Source organism: Carcharodon carcharias, chromosome 4 (assembly GCF_017639515.1).
Source record: "Carcharodon carcharias isolate sCarCar2 chromosome 4, sCarCar2.pri, whole genome shotgun sequence".
NCBI lineage: Eukaryota > Metazoa > Chordata > Chondrichthyes > Lamniformes > Lamnidae > Carcharodon > Carcharodon carcharias.
This window is the reverse complement of record NC_054470.1, coordinates 66,405,334-66,423,337: the sequence shown is the minus strand read 5'-3', so window position 1 is coordinate 66,423,337 and position 18,004 is coordinate 66,405,334. Positions and strand designations below refer to the sequence as shown.

Genomic DNA, 18,004 nt, shown 5'->3' with positions numbered 1-18,004 from the left:
GGAAAAGATGTATCTGAAAGTGTTTCGTTTATTGTAAATACTTGAGGTGCAGTGACTGTGTTAGGGACAAATATGCAACCTTTTTGAATTCACTAAGATGGCAAATAGTAATGAACAACTTGCATTTTAATAATGCTTTCTATGACTTTGGGACATCCCAAAGTGTTTTTCAGTCAATGCAATACTTTTCAAGTATAAGCATTGTTGTAATGAAGGGAATGCTGAGTTTGTAATGAGATAAAGTATTTTAGGGGTGTCTAGGACTAGGGAGTATAACCAACAAGTTAGAACTAAATCTTTCAGGAGTGAAATTTAGAAACGCTTCTACACACAAAGGGTGGTAGAAGGTTGGAACTCTGTTCCGCAAATAGCAACTGATACTAGATCAGTATCAATGCTAGATCAATTATGAAAGTTAAAACTGAGATTGTGATCTGAGATACAATGAAGAGGGTTAAAACCTTAAAGCTTGGTTAAAACCTTCCAGCTTTGTGCATATGCAATGAAAATCCATTATCTTTGACTTCAGTCCACAGGAGGCGTGGTTAAGGTGATGGAACACAAGAGCAGGAGTAGACCATTCAGCCCATCGAGCTCTGAGCTCTGTCATTCAGTACGATCATGGCTGATCATCCACTTCAATGCCTTTTTCCCCACACTAGCCCCACACTCCTTTATGTCACTGAGATTTCTAAATATCAATCGCTGTTTTAAACATACTTAAATGACTTAGCTTCTACAGCCCTCTGGGGAAGAGAATTCCAAAGATTCACAATTGAGTAAAATGAATTCTCCTCATCTCAGTCCCAAGTGGCTTCTCCTTTATTTTGAAATTGTGTACCCTAGTTCTAGAATCAACCAGGGAAAACATCTTACCTGCATGTACCCTGTCTATTTTTAAAGTATTTTGTAGGTTTTAATGAAATCACCTCTCATTCTTTGAAACTCTAGAGAATACAAGCCCAGTTTCCCCAATCTAACCATAGGACAGTCTCGCTATCCTGGGAACAAGTCAGGTGAACCTTTGTTGTGTTCCCTCTATGGCAATAATATCCTTCCTAAGCTAAGGGGACTAAAACTGCACACACTACTCCAGGTACAGTCTAACCAAGGATCTCATAGTCATAAAAACAAAAAAACTGCGGATGCTGGAAATCCAAAACAAAAACAAAAACAGAATTACCTGGAAAAACTCAGCAGGTCTGGCAGCATCGGCGGAGAAGAAAAGAGTTGACGTTTCGAGTCCTCATGACCCTTCGACAGAACTTGAGTTCGAGTCCAAGAAAGAGTTGAAATATAAGCTGGTTTAAGGTCCGCCCCCCACACACACACCTTAAACCAGCTTATATTTCAACTCTTTCTTGGACTCGAACTCAAGTTCTGTTGAAGGGTCATGAGGACTCGAAACGTCAACTCTTTTCTTCTCCGCCGATGCTGCCAGACCTGCTGAGTTTTTCCAGGTAATTCTGTTTTTGTTTTTGTCTCATAGTCATAGATGTCTACAGCACAGAAAAATCCCTTTGGTCCATCGATTCTGCGCCTGTCAAACAAGTACCTAACTATTGTAATCTCATTTTCCAGCACTAGGCCCATAGCCTTGTATGCCATGGCATTGCAAGTGCACATCCAAATACTTCTGAAATGTTATGAGAGTTTCTGCCTCTACCACCCTTTCAGGCAGTGAGTTCCAGATACCCACCACGCTCTGAGTGAAAAAATTCTTCCTCACATCCCCTCTAAACCTCCTGCCCCTTACCTTAAATCTATGCCCCCTGGTTATTGATCCCGCCACCAAGTTCCTTCTTGTCTACCCTATCTATGCCCCTCAATTTTATACACCTCAATCATGCCCCCCCTCAATCTCCTCTGCTCCAGGGGAAATAATCCCAGTCTATCCAATCTCTCCTCATAACTAAAACTCTCCAGCCCAGGAAACATCCTGGTAAGTCTCCTCTGCACTCTCTCTAGCGCAATCACATCCTTCCTATAAAGCGGACTCCAGAACTACACGCAATACTCTTGCTGTGGCCTAACCAGTGTTTTATACAGTTCCAGCATAACCTCCCTGCTCTTATATTCTATGCCTCGGCTAATAAAGGCAAATATCTATACAATTGAAGCAAAGCTTTCCCACTCCTGTGCTCAAATCCTCTTGCGATAAAGGCTAACATATCATTAGCTTCCTTATTGATTGCTGCACCTGCACGTTAGCTTTCAGTGACTTATTGACGGGCCACCCAGGTCCCTTTGAATCTATACATTCTAATCTCTCACCATTTAAGAAATACTCTGTACATCTGTTCCTCCTATCAAGTGGATAACCTTACATTTTTCTACATTTTATACCATCTGCCATTTCCTTGCCCACTCACTAAATGTCTAGATCCCCTTGAAGCCACTTTGCACCTTCTTCACAACACACATTCACACTCAGCTTTGTGTTATCCGCGAACTTGGAAATATTACATTTGGTCTCCACATCCAAATCATTGATATATATTGTGAACAGCTGGGGCCCAAAACCAAGCGTCGCGGTACCCCACTAGCCACAGCCTGCTGTGAGAAAGACCCATTTATTCCTACTCTCTGTTTCCTGCCTGTTAACCACTCCTTGAATCCATGTCAACATATTATCTCCTATCCCATATGCTTTAATTTTGCGAACCAACCTCCTGTGGGGGAATTCATCAAAAGTCTTCTGAAAATTCCAAGTGCTCTACATCCACAGACTCCCCTTTATCAATTATGCCAATAACACCCTCAAAAAAATCCAACAGGTTCGTCAAACATGATTTCCCATTCATAAATCCATGTTGACTATGCCCAATCAAATCATTATCCAAATGTCCATTTATCATATCTTTTATAATAAATTCTAGCATTTTCCCTACTACTGATCTAAGGTTAACAGATCTGTAGCTCCCCACTTTCTGTTTGCAGGCCTTTTCTTCTAATCTTATACAATCCTTAACTTTGTTAGCCACGGTTGACTGACTTTTTTGGGGGCATTTTGTGCCTTGAAAGAATGTACAATTGCTATAAGCTATGTTATAATTCTTTAAAGACTATCCATTGCCTGTGTACCATAATACCTGTTAATGTATTTTCCCAATTCACCTCAGTCAATTTGCCCCTCATACCTTTATAACCTTCTTTGTTCAAATTTAAGGCCCAGGCTTCAGATTGAACTACCAAACTTTCAAACATAATGCAAAATTCCATCATATTATGGTCACTCATCCCTAACAAGATTAATTAGCCCTTTCTTCTTTGTGTACCCTCTTGTTGTGTGTCAGTTGTTTTGAAAAAAAATGTTGTTGCTACTTATGCCTGTTGTTTCCATGTGCCAATTCAAATACTGTAGTGTCTAGGAAAGTAATGCTTTCTCTGTGTGTTGTGGTTTTAAGTTTAATGGAGGAGTGATGATTGAGGATATTGATGAATTCTTCTAATTCTGCTTGTGAGAGTCCAAATGCCTCATTTGTCTACCCAGATACAGAAGGTAATATAAGAGTACGACTGCATCACCTAATAAAGAAGTTAATAATAATGAGAAAGGAGTTACTGAAAACCAAAAAGAAGCCCTCAAAAATCAAAAAGTAGCGCTTGAGAAAATCTCAAGGAGAGGCTTAAGAGGAGAATTATTTTGACCCCAGGATCAGAGTGTGAAGAGAGGGGGTTAGAGAGTGAAAAAGATGGAGAGGAGAGCATGAGATGAGGTCATTTTTAGACACAGGACCTCAGTAAAGATATGCTGCCCTTGTAACAGGTACAGCATGGGATCTCCCAAAATACCAGGCCTTAAAGGGATAAATTATAAGAGCATAAACTTCATAGAATAAAGGTTGCAAAATGGGCATATAATTGGCAAATGATTTTCACCACAAGTGAAAGATACAAAACAAGACAATTACATATTACTCGGAAAGAAGGAATTTAAATAGTGTAGAGGAACAGAGACATTTAGGTTACAAATACACAAATCATTAAAGAGACACAGATTAACAAGGCCATAAAGAAAGCACACTAAGTGCTAGGGTTTGTTTCTAGAGGGACAGAATTGAAAAATAGAAAAGTTATGCTAAACTGGTATCAAACTTTAATTGGATCACATTTAGAATACTGTGTACATTTCTGGATCCCATATTATAAAAATGATAGACACTGAAGATGGTACAAAAATTTTACAGGTATAGTACCAGAAATAAAAGATTATGTCTATCAGGAAAGGACGAACAGGCTAGTCCTCTTTTCTCGTGAACAAAAGTCATTCAGCCTACTCTGCTTGTATTGACTTTTTGAAAGAGCTATCCAATTGGTCCCATTCCCTTGCCCTTTTCCTATAGCCCTGCAATCTTTTCCCCTTCAAGTGTTTATCCAATTCCCTGTTGAGAATTATTATTGAATCTGCTTTCACCATCTCATGTTACCTCTGGTTCTTTTATCAATTACCACAAATAAATTTGGCTTGCATTCCTTTGAGCGTAGTAGGTTGAGGGGTAAGCAAGTCAAGGTGATAAAATGATAAAGAACTTTGATAGCCTGGATACAGAGAAACTATTTCCTCATCCAGAACAAGGGGGTCTAATCTTAAAATAAGAGTTAAGCCATTTAGAAGTGAAATCAGAAATCTTTCCATACAAAGCGTAATGGAAATCAGGAAACCTCTTCACCAAAAGCTATGATGTTGACGTTATCAAGACAGAAATTGAAAAAATTTTATTAGATAAGAGTATCAAGGGATACAGATCAAAGGTATATAAATATAGTTCAGGTACAAATCGGCCATGATCTATGAGAATGGAGGACCAGACTTGAAAGAGCCTAGCCTGTTTCTGTATTGTTGATTAGCTTTACACTACTAGCTCAAAAGCAAAGGTCTTAGACAACTGGCATTAAAAGGAATGAATATAAAATGCATTGAATAATGAATGGCATTTCTTACTAATGCTAAACTGTTCAAACAAGAAACAACCCATTCCAATTAGACCACAGCAATTAATATTTGCTGTTGACTGTAATGGTTATTAGGAATAGGATAGTAGCTTACAAGTTGTTGACACTGATTTAATTAAAACAACAAGATCTCTCTTTGGAGGGGGTGTGATGGGAGAAAAGATAATACAGGAACACAGCAAAGACACATTGGCAAGATCAAACTCATCTTACCTGTCAGTACAGCTTTTGCCGAAGGATCCGCCAAATCTTGAGCTGTCTTTCCATCAGTGTTCCGAATGTTGGGATCAGCTCCATGCTGCAGAAGAACTGTACATGGAAAACAGAAGCAATATCTCATCTCAGGAACACAAACACTGCTAACTGTAAACACTGCTAACTGTTGAGGATCTTCTAGGCATTGTGCATGAATAGTAATACATTGCACAAACTTGCACTGCAGCAAACACTTACTGTTGTCAGAGAAACAAATCAAAGAATGATCAATTGGGATATGACCTTGATAATATAAATCATTCATGGACACACTGCATTGTCCGAGTTTTCAGAGACAGCATGTCCTGCAGTAAATGCACCTGCTAGCACCCATGAAACATTCTCAGTTTTACTACGTTCAGTCTTGAGCTCAACAACCCAATATATAACAGTTATCCTAGGTTTATGCAATAATATGGACAGGCTAAAATCCTTCCATAGGTTAGTACTTATATTAAAGCAAACCTGGCAAATATTGGAAGTATTCCAACAAAATATAATGGGTGGGCTAAAATCCTTATTGCCTGCAGTCATCTAGTTAAATGGTAATTGGCATGAACAATACTATTATAATAAAGCAGTGAATGGATCCTTGAATACAAATTTCTGTTCAAAAATACTAAACTTAGGATTTATTCTCATTCACAGTCCACGTAGGACTATTTATTATTGTATAGGTGGTGTTTTTTGAATGCAGTTCAGTTTTGAAGATAGAAATTGTTCACAATTTTTATTAAATTCTGGAAAATTACAAATCAAGTTGACAATAATTTATTTTGGTATTATACATACCTTGTTTGGCTTTCCCCTACTTGCATTCTACACTATAAAAATACAAACGTGTACAAATTTTTGTAGTCAACCAGTTATCATAAGGTCACATGTCATGAAGCATACCCAGTCTCAATATCTTTTACAATCTTGGAATCTTCATTGAGATCACCGAGAAATTTCATTTTGTCCAAAGAGAAAAAAAACTTAGGCTTTCATCATTTGGGCCTTTCAAGGGGAATGCCCTTCCAATTATTAACACAGGGCTCCAGCTGGAATCTGACATGTTATACGTGATTGAATCTCTTGGTTTGTACTGTATCCCTCTGCTAATGCAATCCACTATCTTAACTGATTTTCTAAAAAATCCACACCTAAATACCAAAGTGCAGAAATACAAAATATGTCAGCCTTCAAGGAGGTTTTTCTTTACAGGCAAGCTAAGTAAGTTCAATATTATCAATGGATGAGATATCAGATAGATTTCCAAATAGACGAGCACACTTTAAAACTGACTGTTGTTGAGGTAGTACTAACTTTGCAGCTATATTGCAGAACCACTTTGCATGTCTATCTCCATTTAATCTGCATAAATACTCAGTTTTCATTTATGGTCAATGTCTAAAGCATTCTAACTTTTAAGCATTACATGCACAACTTTGCAGTTGTTTCATGCCTCCTTTATAGTTATGATTCAATGCTGAATTTGTTTACATTTTGTTTTATTACACTGTAGTCGGTAACAGATGGAACTGCCAAGAGACTTGTTTTTCAAAAGCCATGCTTACACTAATGACGTTTCTGATAACCAGTTCTGATGAAAGGTCCATAAGACATAGGAGCAGAAATTAGGCCATTCAGCCCATCGAGTCAGCTCCGCCATTCAATCATGGCTGATAAGTTTCTCAACCCCATCCTCCCCGCTTCTCCCCGTAACCTTTGATCCCCTTACCAATCAAGAACCTATCTATCTCAGTCTTAAATACACTCAATGACCTGGCCTCCACAGCCTTCTGTGGCAATGAATTCCATAGATTCACCACTCTCTAGCTAAAGAAGTTTCTCCTCATCTCTGTTCTAAAAAGTCTTCCCTTTACTCTGAGGCTGTGTCCTCAGGTCCTAGTCTCTCCTACTAATGGAAACATCTTCCCCACGTCCACTCTATCCAGGCCTTTCAGTATTCTGTAAGATTCAATTAGATCCCATCTCATCCTTCCAAACTCCACTGAGTATAGACCTAGAGTCCTCAAACGTTCCTCATATGTTAAGCCTTTCATTCCTGGGATCGTTTTCATGAACCCTCTCCAGGGCCAGCACATCCTTCCCGAGATACGGGGCCCAAAACTGCTCACAATATTCTAAAAGTGGTCTGACCAGAGCCTTATAAAGCCTATAAAGCTTGTCCTGTCCACAAAAAGCAATTGCTTCTGCTTTCTTAGAACCTGTAAACGATTTTGGGAATTAATTTCAAAATGTACTGCTGTGGTTTTCATACGAACATACAAAATAGGAGCGATAGTAGGCCATTCAGTCCCTTGAGCCTACTCCACCATTCAATAAAATCATGACTGATCTTTTTGTGCTTTGAGCTCCACATTCCCAGCTAACCCTGATAAATCTTTGATTCCCTTGCCTAACAAGAAACTATCTACCTCAAAAGTGTTCAATGGCCCTGCTTCCACTGCCTTCTGAGGCAGAGTTCCAAAGTCACACAACCCTCAGAAAAAAATTTCTCCTCCTCTGTCCTAAAAGGGCAACCCCCAATGGGCAACACCCAATCTTAAAACAGTGCCCCCTAGTTCTGGACTCACCCACAAGAGGAAATATCCTCTCCATGTCTACCTTGTCAATACCGTTCAAGATCTTATTTACTTAAATAAAGTCAACTCTCACTCTCTAAACTTCAGTGGAAACAAACCTGTCCAACCTTTCCTCATAAGACAACCTGTTCATTCCAGGTATCAATCCAGTAAACCTCCTTTGAGACGTCTTCAATGCATTTACATCCTTCATTAAATAAGGAAGCCAAAACTGCACACAATATACGAGATGTGTCCTGTATGACTAAAGCACAACATCCTTACTTTTATGTTCAGCTCCTTTTGTAATAAAGGATAGCATTTCATTAGCTTTCTTAATTACTTGCTCTACCTGCATACTAACTTTTTGTGACTCACGCTCTAGAACAGCTAAATCCCTCTGCAGCTCAGAGTTCTGCAGCTGTTTGCTATTTAAGTAATACTCTGCTTTTTTATTCTTCCTGCCAAAGTGAACAAATTCACATTTTCCTACATTATACATCTGCCAGATTTTTGCCCATTCACTCAAATCTATCTATATCTGTCTGCAACCTCCTTACGTCCTCTTCACAACATATTTTCCTAACTATCTTTGTCTCATTTGCAAATTTAGTTACCATACCTTTGCTCCCCTCATCTAAGTCATTGATATAAACTGTAAAAAGTGGAGGTCCCAGCAGAGAACCCTGCTGGACTCCACTCGTCACATCCTACCATTCAGGAAAAAACCCACTGTGCATACTCTGTTTTATGCCAGCAGCCAATCTTCTCTCCATGCTAATATGTTATACCCTACACCATGAGCATTTATTTTCTGCAATAACGTTTGATGTGGCATCTTATCAAATGCCTTCTGCAGATCCAAGTGCAGCAGGTCTACAGGCTCCCCTTTATCCACTGCACATGTTACTCTTTCAAATAGCTCCAATAAATTGGTTAAACATGATTTCCCTTTCATAAAACCATGCTGACTCTTCCCGATTACCTTGAGTTTTTCTAAGTGCCCAGGTTTAACTTCCTGAATGATCGATTCTAACACCTTTCCCATGACAGGCATCAAGCTAGCTGGCCTACAGTTTCCAGTTTTCTGCCTCCTTCCCTTCTTGAATAGAGGGATTATATTTGCTACTTTCCAGTCTGATGGAACCTTTTCAGAATCTAGTGAGTTTTGGAAAATTAATACCAATGCATCTGCGACCTCATTAGCCACCTCTTTCAAGGCCCTAGGGTGAAGTCCATCTGGACCCAGGGGCTTGGCAGCCCGCAGCTCTGTCAGTTTGCCCAGCACCACTTCCCTAGTGATTGTAATTTCACCAAGTTCCCCTCTCCCTTCCACCTCTTAATTTACAGCTATTACTGGAATGTTTGCTCATTTCATCCGCCATTCCATTATCTATTGGTTCCCCATTGTCACACTCTATGGGGACCAACACTCACCTTACTTACTCTTTCCCTGTTTAAATACCTGTAGAAACTCTTGCTCTCAGTTTTTATATTTCTAGCTAGCTTCCTCTCACACTCTAATTTTTTTCTCCTGATTAACCTTTTAGTCATTCTCTGCATTTCTTTATATTCTGACCAATCATCTGATCTTTGCACAGTTATATGCTTTTTCCTTAAGTTTGATGCTTTCCTTAACTTCTTTAGTTAACCATGATGGTGGGTCCTCTCCTTAGAATTTTTCTTTATAGTAGCAATACGCTTATTCTGAGTTTTCTGAAATATCCCCTTAAATGTCTGCCACTACTTTTCTATTGATCTATCCTCTAGCCTAGTAGCCCAGTTCACTTCAGCTAGCTCAGCTTTCATGCCCACATAGTTGCCCTTATTTAAGTTTAAGATACTAGTCTTAGACCCACTCTTTGCTCTTTCAAACTAGATGTAAAATTCAATCAAATTCTCATCAGCAACTTCATCCACTTTATAGATTAATTTCAGTTTTAGGTATGCCTGTCTGCTTAGTAGAGAGCATTCTGGATTTTGAATGCAAGAGAGGTTTGAGAATTTCTTGGTCTTCATATTTCAGCTTTGCCATGAGCTGGCCTTTCACTTTAAGTTGTCCCACCAGGGCCATGAAATTTAATAGATGAGGATTGCAATGTAATCTATTTGACCCATTTGACTTCATCTTATAAAACTGAAATGTCTGCTCCGGAGTCCAGTTTAAACTCCGTGGGCTGCCCATCCACCTTGAGTTTTAAGCTCCAATACTTGTTTTCAATATCATTTACCTCCCCCAGTAAGGTTAATTCCTTTGCTTGTGATTCGTTCACTTCTTGTATGTGGTTCTGCTTTAAAACTTTCTCCCTCTTTTTACAGGTTGTCAGTGTTTGAATGACAAACTGTTTTGAAATGGTCTGTTTTTCCATAGCTGTGGCACTCTTCCCCACCTGCTGGGCATTCTTCTCACTTGTGCTGTTTGCTCCTGCCACCTGAGACATTTCTTAGGTCAGTTGGCACGCTTAGGCTTTGGCATGCATTCTCATTTATGACATTCAAACTGAATGATCTCACTCGATCTTCTCCACGGGGCCTTTCCTTCCCCGCGAACAAACGCCTGATTAGGTTTCCTGAGTTCCATTTATCTTGCAATCTGCAGTGCTTTTACTGGTGTTAAATCCTCTCTTGTCTGAAAGAGATTTTTTTTCTTTAATTCTTTCATAGGATATGAGTGACGTTGGCAAGGCCAGCATTTGTTGCACTTAAACTCAGTGACTTGCAGTGAAATGCCATTTCAGAGGGCATTTAAAAGTCAAACATTAGTGTGGGTCTGTAGACCAATCCAAGTAATGATGACAGATTTTGTTCCTTAAAGGACAGTAGTGAACCAGATGGGTTTTTATGACAATCGATGATAGTTGTCATGGTCACCATCATTCAGACTAGCCTTCTAATTCCAGATTTATTTATTGAGTTTAAATTTCACCAACTGCTGAGGTGGGATTTGAACCCATGATCCCTTAGCATTATCCTGGGCTTCTGGATTACTAGTCAAGTGACATTACCACTACGCCACCATCTCCCCATCTGTCATTTAGGACCCTGACTACAATTCTGTCGTGAATCAGCTCATCCCTTAAGATTCCATAATCAGAGTTCCCTGCCAGCCCACAGAGATTGTTGAAGAAGGAATCCATGCGCTCGCCTGGCCTTTGCTTTCTTTTATTATATCAAGATCATGTATTCTTCTGATGTTAACCCTTTAATCTACGGGAATCAGAGGAAATTCTCGCCTGTTAGGGTGATATTTGGCACAAAGTATCAGGAAGATATAATTCTCAATGTTATTGGAATTTATTGTAAAATAGAGTAATAGTGGGATGTGAGTGAGTGAGACTTAATTGGATTAAAGGCAGCTGGTCTGAAGGCTTTGATGTAAACATGGGGGAAGTTTAGAATGTAAGGTATAAATACATTTGCATTTTTAAATAAACCAGGCTAGATTATTTTCAAAGGAGGGGTGAAATGTGTCACCTAGCCAGGTGAAGTTTAGTAGACATATTAAGATCTTAGAAGTGTGAAAAGCCTTCAGCATCTATGCGTCAAGCTACTGTCTTCAAAGAACTGAAGTTAAGAAAACACACTTTGAATTCGGTTTGTTCAAGGTATCATGTTTCTTTGCCTTGGTCTTTTAAAATCTGTGTGTCTTACTGTTGCCTTAATGAAAGTGTAACTGGGGGTTAGATTGATTAGGGGAATTAAAAGTTATCATAGTAGTTATTTGCAGATCTATATACGTATTTAAAAATCATTTACCTTATTAATAAATGTTTGATCTCGTTAATTCTATCAATAAAGGTTTAATTTAGTTTGATAAGAAACCTGTTAAGACTTGGTGGTCTTATTACTACTGAATTCAAGGCATGCATCTCGGAATTTATACAAACTGCAAAACAAGTTGTGGCACCTGTTTCAAGTTTCCCTTTGGGATTTGAACAACTTAGCATTTACCATCAGCTGTGCCATAACAAAAGAAAGATGGTTGGCGGAGGCCAATCATCTCAGCCCACATCACCAGTGCAGGACTATCCTAGGTCAACCATTTTCAACTGCTTCATCAACACAAGAACCTTATGGCCTGTCGAGCCTGCTCCACCATTCAATACGATCATGGTTGATCTTGGGTTTCAACTCCATTGTCCTGCCTGTTCCCTATATCACTTAATGACCTTCCCTCCATCATAAGATCAAAAGAGGCAATGTTCACTGATGACTGCAAAGTATTCAGTACTCTTCATGACTCCTCAGATATGGAAACAGTTCCAGCCCACAGGCAGAAAGATCTAAACCACATTGAGGCTTGGGTTGATAAGTGGCAAGTACAATCGTGCCACACAAATGCAGGTGATGACCATCTCTAACAAAAGAGAACCTAACCATCTCCCCCTAACATTCGGTGGCATTACCAACACTGAGTCTCCTACCATTAACATCCTGAGGGTGACCATTGACCAGAAAGTTAACTGGATCAGCCATATAAACACTGTGGCTCAAGAGCAGCTCAGAGGCTGGAAATTCTGCAGCAGGTAACTATCTCTGACCAGGGTGTGCGGCCGGGGGCCTGGGCCAGGGCGCGGCCGGTGGGAGGCCCAGGCTGGGGCACGGCGAAGAGGAAGCCCGGGTAAGGGACGCAGCGGGGTCAGGGGGGAGAAGCAGCAAGCGGGAGGTCCCGGGGGTGGAAGGGAAGCAGCAAACCAGGAGGGTCAGCAAGTGAAGCCACGAGTTGGGAGAGGTGGTGATCGGGAGGAAAGTGGCAAGTCGAGAGAGCCGGCGAGGTGAAGTGTTTGGAAGTGCAGTGAGCTGGAGGCAGGAAGTGATGAGCAGGAGTTAAGTTGAAAGAGTTTGTACTGTAAGTTATTAAGAGTTACTAAGTTATTATGAGTTAAGAGATAGAAAAAGGATTTTTGGATCAGTTAGATTCAAGGTAGTTTATAGCTTTTTAATATAAAAATTACTGATCAGGAACTTAACCCACCTTCTAATTTTTTTTATGATAATGTGGTGTTTGTTCAGCACACCGTTATTTGGGAACACATTAGGAGTGCTAAATGAGGGATAGCTGTATCTGGTCCCACACTATATGAACTGCAGCAGTTCAAGGAGGCAGCTCACCACCACCTTCTGAATGGCAATTAGGAATGGGAACAAATGCTGGCCTTGCCAGTGACGCTCAATTCCCGTAACTGAATAAAATCTATACTCTATGGCTAATACAATCAAGCTTTGCTATTTTTTCCTTCAAACTTGATGCATCAGAAAGCCTCTTTCATTAGATTTTCAGTACATTCAGCACCTACACAATCAAATCCTGCTTGCTATTCATCACCTTAGCACAGGACTGAGGAAGGAAAGGGCTTTTCTAACTCAAATATTTCACTATTAGGGCATTTGGTAAGGCTATCACATTCTAATAAAATTATATGCTTGATATTTTCAAATTTAAAATGTAAGTTGGCTACTATCTCAATCTAACAAGGTACAGACTCTTCAATCCTGTGAAACAGCAAGTTTTTGTTCAGCTATTTAAATCTACATGTATCATTCACTTTGAACGCAAACCTGAGTGACAGATCAGGCATCGACAGGCCTTCTCATCCGCATAGGATTCTTCTTCATGAGCTCTAAATTGAATACCTCTGCATTGCTAAATGTTCACAAAAGCCCTGGATTCTTTTTTTAAGGAATGTACTCAGCCCTTTTGGGGACCTTAAAACAAAAACATGATAAAATCATTCAAATCATTCTGATTTCAATCTGTTGTAAGATCTCCTACAGCATCTTTAGTATTCTTCATTCCTTAGGGTAATTCAAAACCACATACACAAATATGCAGTTCTCCAATCTAATGGGAAGACACAGCGTGGAAGGAATTATCCGTAAGATCCTGCACTTCTTTAAGATCTTGAACGAGTAATCAATATTCTGTATGTACCACCTTCGTTATATGCAATATGGATTTTGATCATATCACACAGGAATTCAAACAAGTTGTATATCTGGCAAGTCTGTGTGAAAGTAATCAAAGTTGATCTGCATCTCTCAACGTTTGAGACAGTCCAACACGGGCAGTGGGAGAGCGGAAACCAGGAAACTTTAATTATAGCTAAATCAGCTAGGTCTAGCACAAAAGTGTTTCACAGTCATATAACAGAAATGGGCCAACCGTTGCAAGAATTGCATATTTTTCTTCATAGGCCACTTAGTATAATTGCACTCTTGTTCATTCCCTAAAACTTTCAATAGTCTTCTTTTTCAAGCAGCGACTTAACCCGTTGAAAAGAATGGGATCTGCTTCAACAATTGTGTAGCACAAAATACAACATAACCATCCTCTGCATGAAGAATGTTTTTGTAACCTCACCTTTAATTCATTGTGATTATGTTAAATTTTTGTCTATCATTACTTTGTCGCCAGTTAATGGAAACAATTCATCAATACCTGTCTCATCATCATCTTGACAACCTTGAAAACCTATCAAATTACCCTTGGCACTCCACTAGTTACAATTAGTCAAAATGAAAATCACCCCTTTATCCTGACTCTGTTTTTTGTTGGTCAGCCAATCCTCTATCCATGCTCATATATTACCCTCAACATCATGAGCTCTTATCTTACGTAGTAACCTTTTATGTGGCCCCTTATTGAATGCCTTTTGAAATTCAAATAAGCTACATTTGCTGGTTTCTCCTTTATCCACCCTACTTACTACACCTTCAAAGAATTCTAATAAATTTGTCAAGCACCATGTCCCGTTCATAAAGCCATGTTGACTCTGCTCAATTGTATTATGATTTTCTAAATGACCTGCTGTTACCTCCTTAATAATGGATACCAAGATTTCCCCAAAGACAGATGTTAGGCTAACTGGCCTATGATTTTGTGCTTTGTCTCCCTCCTTTCCTAAATAGTGGTGTTAAATTTGTGGTCTTCCAATTTGCTGGGACATTTACAGAATCTAGGGAATTTTGGAAGATTACAATCAATGCATCCACTACCTCTGCAGCCACTTCTCTTAAGAACACAGGATGCAGGCTACAGGCCATCGGGTCCAAGGTGCTTGTCAATCTTTAGCCCCATTTGTTTTCCTAGTACTTTTTCTCTAGTGATAGTGATCATTTTAATTTCCTCCTTCCCTTTTGCTCCTTGATTTTCTCCTATCATCGAGATGTTTTTCATGTCCTCTACTGCGAAGGCAGATACAAAATACTTATTCATAGTCTCTGCAATTTCCTAAGGGACCCATACTCACTTTAGCAACTCTTTTCCTTGCAGAAGCTTTTAATGTCTGTTTTTTAGATTTCTTGCCAGTTTATTCTCATTCTAATTACTCTTTTTTTAGGCATCCTTTTCTGGTTTCTAAAAATTTCCCAATTTGTGGCCTACCACTAATCTTTGCAGCATTGCATGTCTTTTCTTTCAATTTACTTCCATCCTTAACTTCATTAGTTGGCCATGGATGGTGTATCCTTCTCAGAGAGTCTTTCTTTCTCAGTAGAATCTATTTTATGTTTAGATTTAGAAAATATCTCCTTAAATATCTGCCACTGCTTTTTTACAGTCTTATCTTTTAGTTTATTTTCCTGGTCAACTGTAGAGAATCCTTTCTTCATACCTTTGTAACTGCTTTTATTTACATTTAAGATACTAGTTATGGGCCCACATTTCTCACATTCAAACTGAGTATGAAATGAAACCATGTTATGATCACTGATGCGTAGGGGATCATTTACTTTGAGACTATCCTGTCTAATTACCCATTAACTGGTATAAAAAAGCCTGCTCCCTAGCTAGTTCCAGAACATACTGTTCTAAGAAACTGTCCTGAACATTCTATGAACTTGTGTTCAATGCTACCTTTGTCAATTTGATTTGTCCAATCTGTATGAAGATTAAGATTGCCCAATCTATATGAAGATTAAAACTGTCCACTATTATTGTTGTATCTTTCTTACAAGCCCCCATTATTTCTTGATTTCTCTGTCCTACAGTGTGGCTACTGTTAGGGGGCTTATAAACTACTCCCACCAGTGACTTCTTCCTTTTGCTATTTCTTATTTCCACCCAAACTGATTCTACATCCTGACCTTGCAAGCCCAGATCATTTCTCACTACAGTAGTTATCCCATCCTGTCTCACTACTGGACTGATCTCATCCTTGTCTTAATGTCAAGACTAAGAATCTAAAGGACAACCTCTTAAAAGTTGAACTAAATTTGTGATGCAACTTCTGGTAAATCAGTCTTGTTCACTTTTACTAATAAAACTGGTAATGTAATTTTCAAGAGCCAGTTTCAGAGAACCAACAATGTTGAGGCTTCATGAGCACAATACAAAGCACTGGCTAATATCTGGAACAGACAACCTGTTTGAATGAGGCATAGGCCTTGAAACAAAGCTGTTTATTTAGAAATAAGTTTTAGAGCACAAAAACCTATCACATTTTTGACCTATATGTTTTTAAACTATCAATTGGGACAATGGTTCACTACTTGGGATGCAGAGATGAGTGGCAGGTATTTGACATGGATGGTATCAACATTGCCCATGCACAGTCTTAGGATGGTGTCCACCCAATTTCTTCATAAATATAGGGCAATTTCTCATTGTTAAATAAACAATGTGAATGAAGAACACATGCCACTGCTAACACTTCATCTAGTGCTTAATACTGCAAATTGTTGCAATTATGAAGAACTTCCTTCTCCAGCACTGGTATCTCGAATAGCTGTAAGTACACCAGGTGCACTGATTCAAACTTAAAAGGAGGATAGGATGGGGAAGGAGATCAGTGGCTAAACAAAGCATCTGGGAGACAATAAATAACCTAGAAAGGCTCTCTCTTCTGTGTCGAGGTCATTGATCTTTGTCAGGACAGCACTGGCAATCCTACAAATGGCCTTAGTTTATTAGTTAGCAGTGGCTGTGCAAAGATTCAAGTTCAACTGCTGACTTTTTATAGTTAAAAAGCTTGACAACCCTGGACAGCAAGTCACCAGACTTTCACTAGGTGCAAGAAATAGAGGCCTCTAGTGGGAGTGAAAATTAATAAATGCAATTTCTCTTAGAAGGTTGGAATTTAAAGGCATAAAGATGAGAGCATACCACTACTCACATTTTAAGTATTTTTATTAGTCATATTAAAGATTTTAAATGACTAAGCCAATTACTTGATTTCTGAAAGTTCCAGTACAATGAGCCACGCCTATAAGAGGGTGAAGCATAGACATCAATTCATTATTGGATCAAATAGTCGGTTTCTGATGACAGAAAAGCTCAAAAACAAAATTTAGGAATTAGAATTTGGTCCCTTCCTCTTGCCAAAGTATGGCACAACATTTACAAAACAGCGATTGTACTGCATGCGTCTCTTTGCACGGCCAGTCTTCTTTTTCCTCTTCTCTTGCTTTGCAACCTTTGGAGCCTGACCTTTTACTTTTCCGGCTCGAGCAAGGGATCCATGGACCTTGCCACCCAATAATCGAGCAACTACTTCTAGAATGCAGTGCTCACTGATACCACATTGGCCTATGATGGCATCATCATCCAAGGGAGTGCCAGCCAAAAGGATCACTTGGTCAATAGCAGAGACTCCTTCCAGGGATTCAACATGGGCCTTAATTTCCCCAACAGTCTCTTCCCCAGTCACATCAAGGGTGTGGGTGTTTTGAGCATGTAGAAACAGTTGCATGATGGTTCCGGAAAAGGCAGCCCTGGTTCAGGTGAAAACGACGACAACCCACCCGTCACCTCTCAACAGGGGCGAAAAGGGAGAGCTGCTGCGCGAACAGAATTATAACTGCGAACAACCACTACCGCGCATGTGCGCATGCCGACTGGCACTATTCACATTTTATGTGGACAATCAACCTCTTAGACCTGGAGTCAACATCATCAGGTTAAAATTAGTGTATATTTAAACATCCTGTGCTACATGCAAATTGACTCACAAGGGAGTAGAACTCAACTGTCATGCACATGTAATAAAAACAGAAAATGTTGGAAAAACTCAGCAGGTCTGACACCATTGGTGGAGAGAGAAACAGAGTTAACATTTCGAATCCATATGACTTCTTCTGAGCACATGTGCTCTACTAGCTCTTCACCATTAGGGTTCAAATCATCAGGTAGAGCTAATGAAGTATGAAAATATTAATTACAGTCCAAATTCAGACCAATATGAATTCACAGTAGCAACTTTCTTCCAGTTTAAGAATGAGTACTT

At 39.4% G+C, this 18,004-nt stretch overlaps 2 protein-coding genes across 6 annotated transcripts in view; both read right to left on the bottom strand.

The window, feature by feature from the left end:
• tnksa (tankyrase, TRF1-interacting ankyrin-related ADP-ribose polymerase a) overlaps positions 1-18,004 on the bottom strand; it is a 183,280-nt gene that overhangs the window by 129,394 nt on the left and 35,882 nt on the right. For all 5 annotated transcript variants that reach the window (XR_005942762.1, XM_041185621.1, XM_041185623.1 and 2 more), the window contains exon 3: positions 5,170-5,265. Coding sequence is in view for 4 of the 5 variants with exons in the window: in XM_041185621.1 (XP_041041555.1) it covers positions 5,170-5,265 (96 nt within the window). In the remaining variant the exon portion in view is untranslated. The remainder of the gene's footprint in view (positions 1-5,169; positions 5,266-18,004) is intronic.
• Positions 16,899-17,499, bottom strand: LOC121276934 (ubiquitin-like protein FUBI). Its single transcript, XM_041185625.1, has one exon. The coding sequence runs from the start codon at positions 17,468-17,470 to the stop codon at positions 17,069-17,071; it is 402 nt and encodes a 133-aa protein (XP_041041559.1). The 5' UTR covers positions 17,471-17,499; the 3' UTR covers positions 16,899-17,068.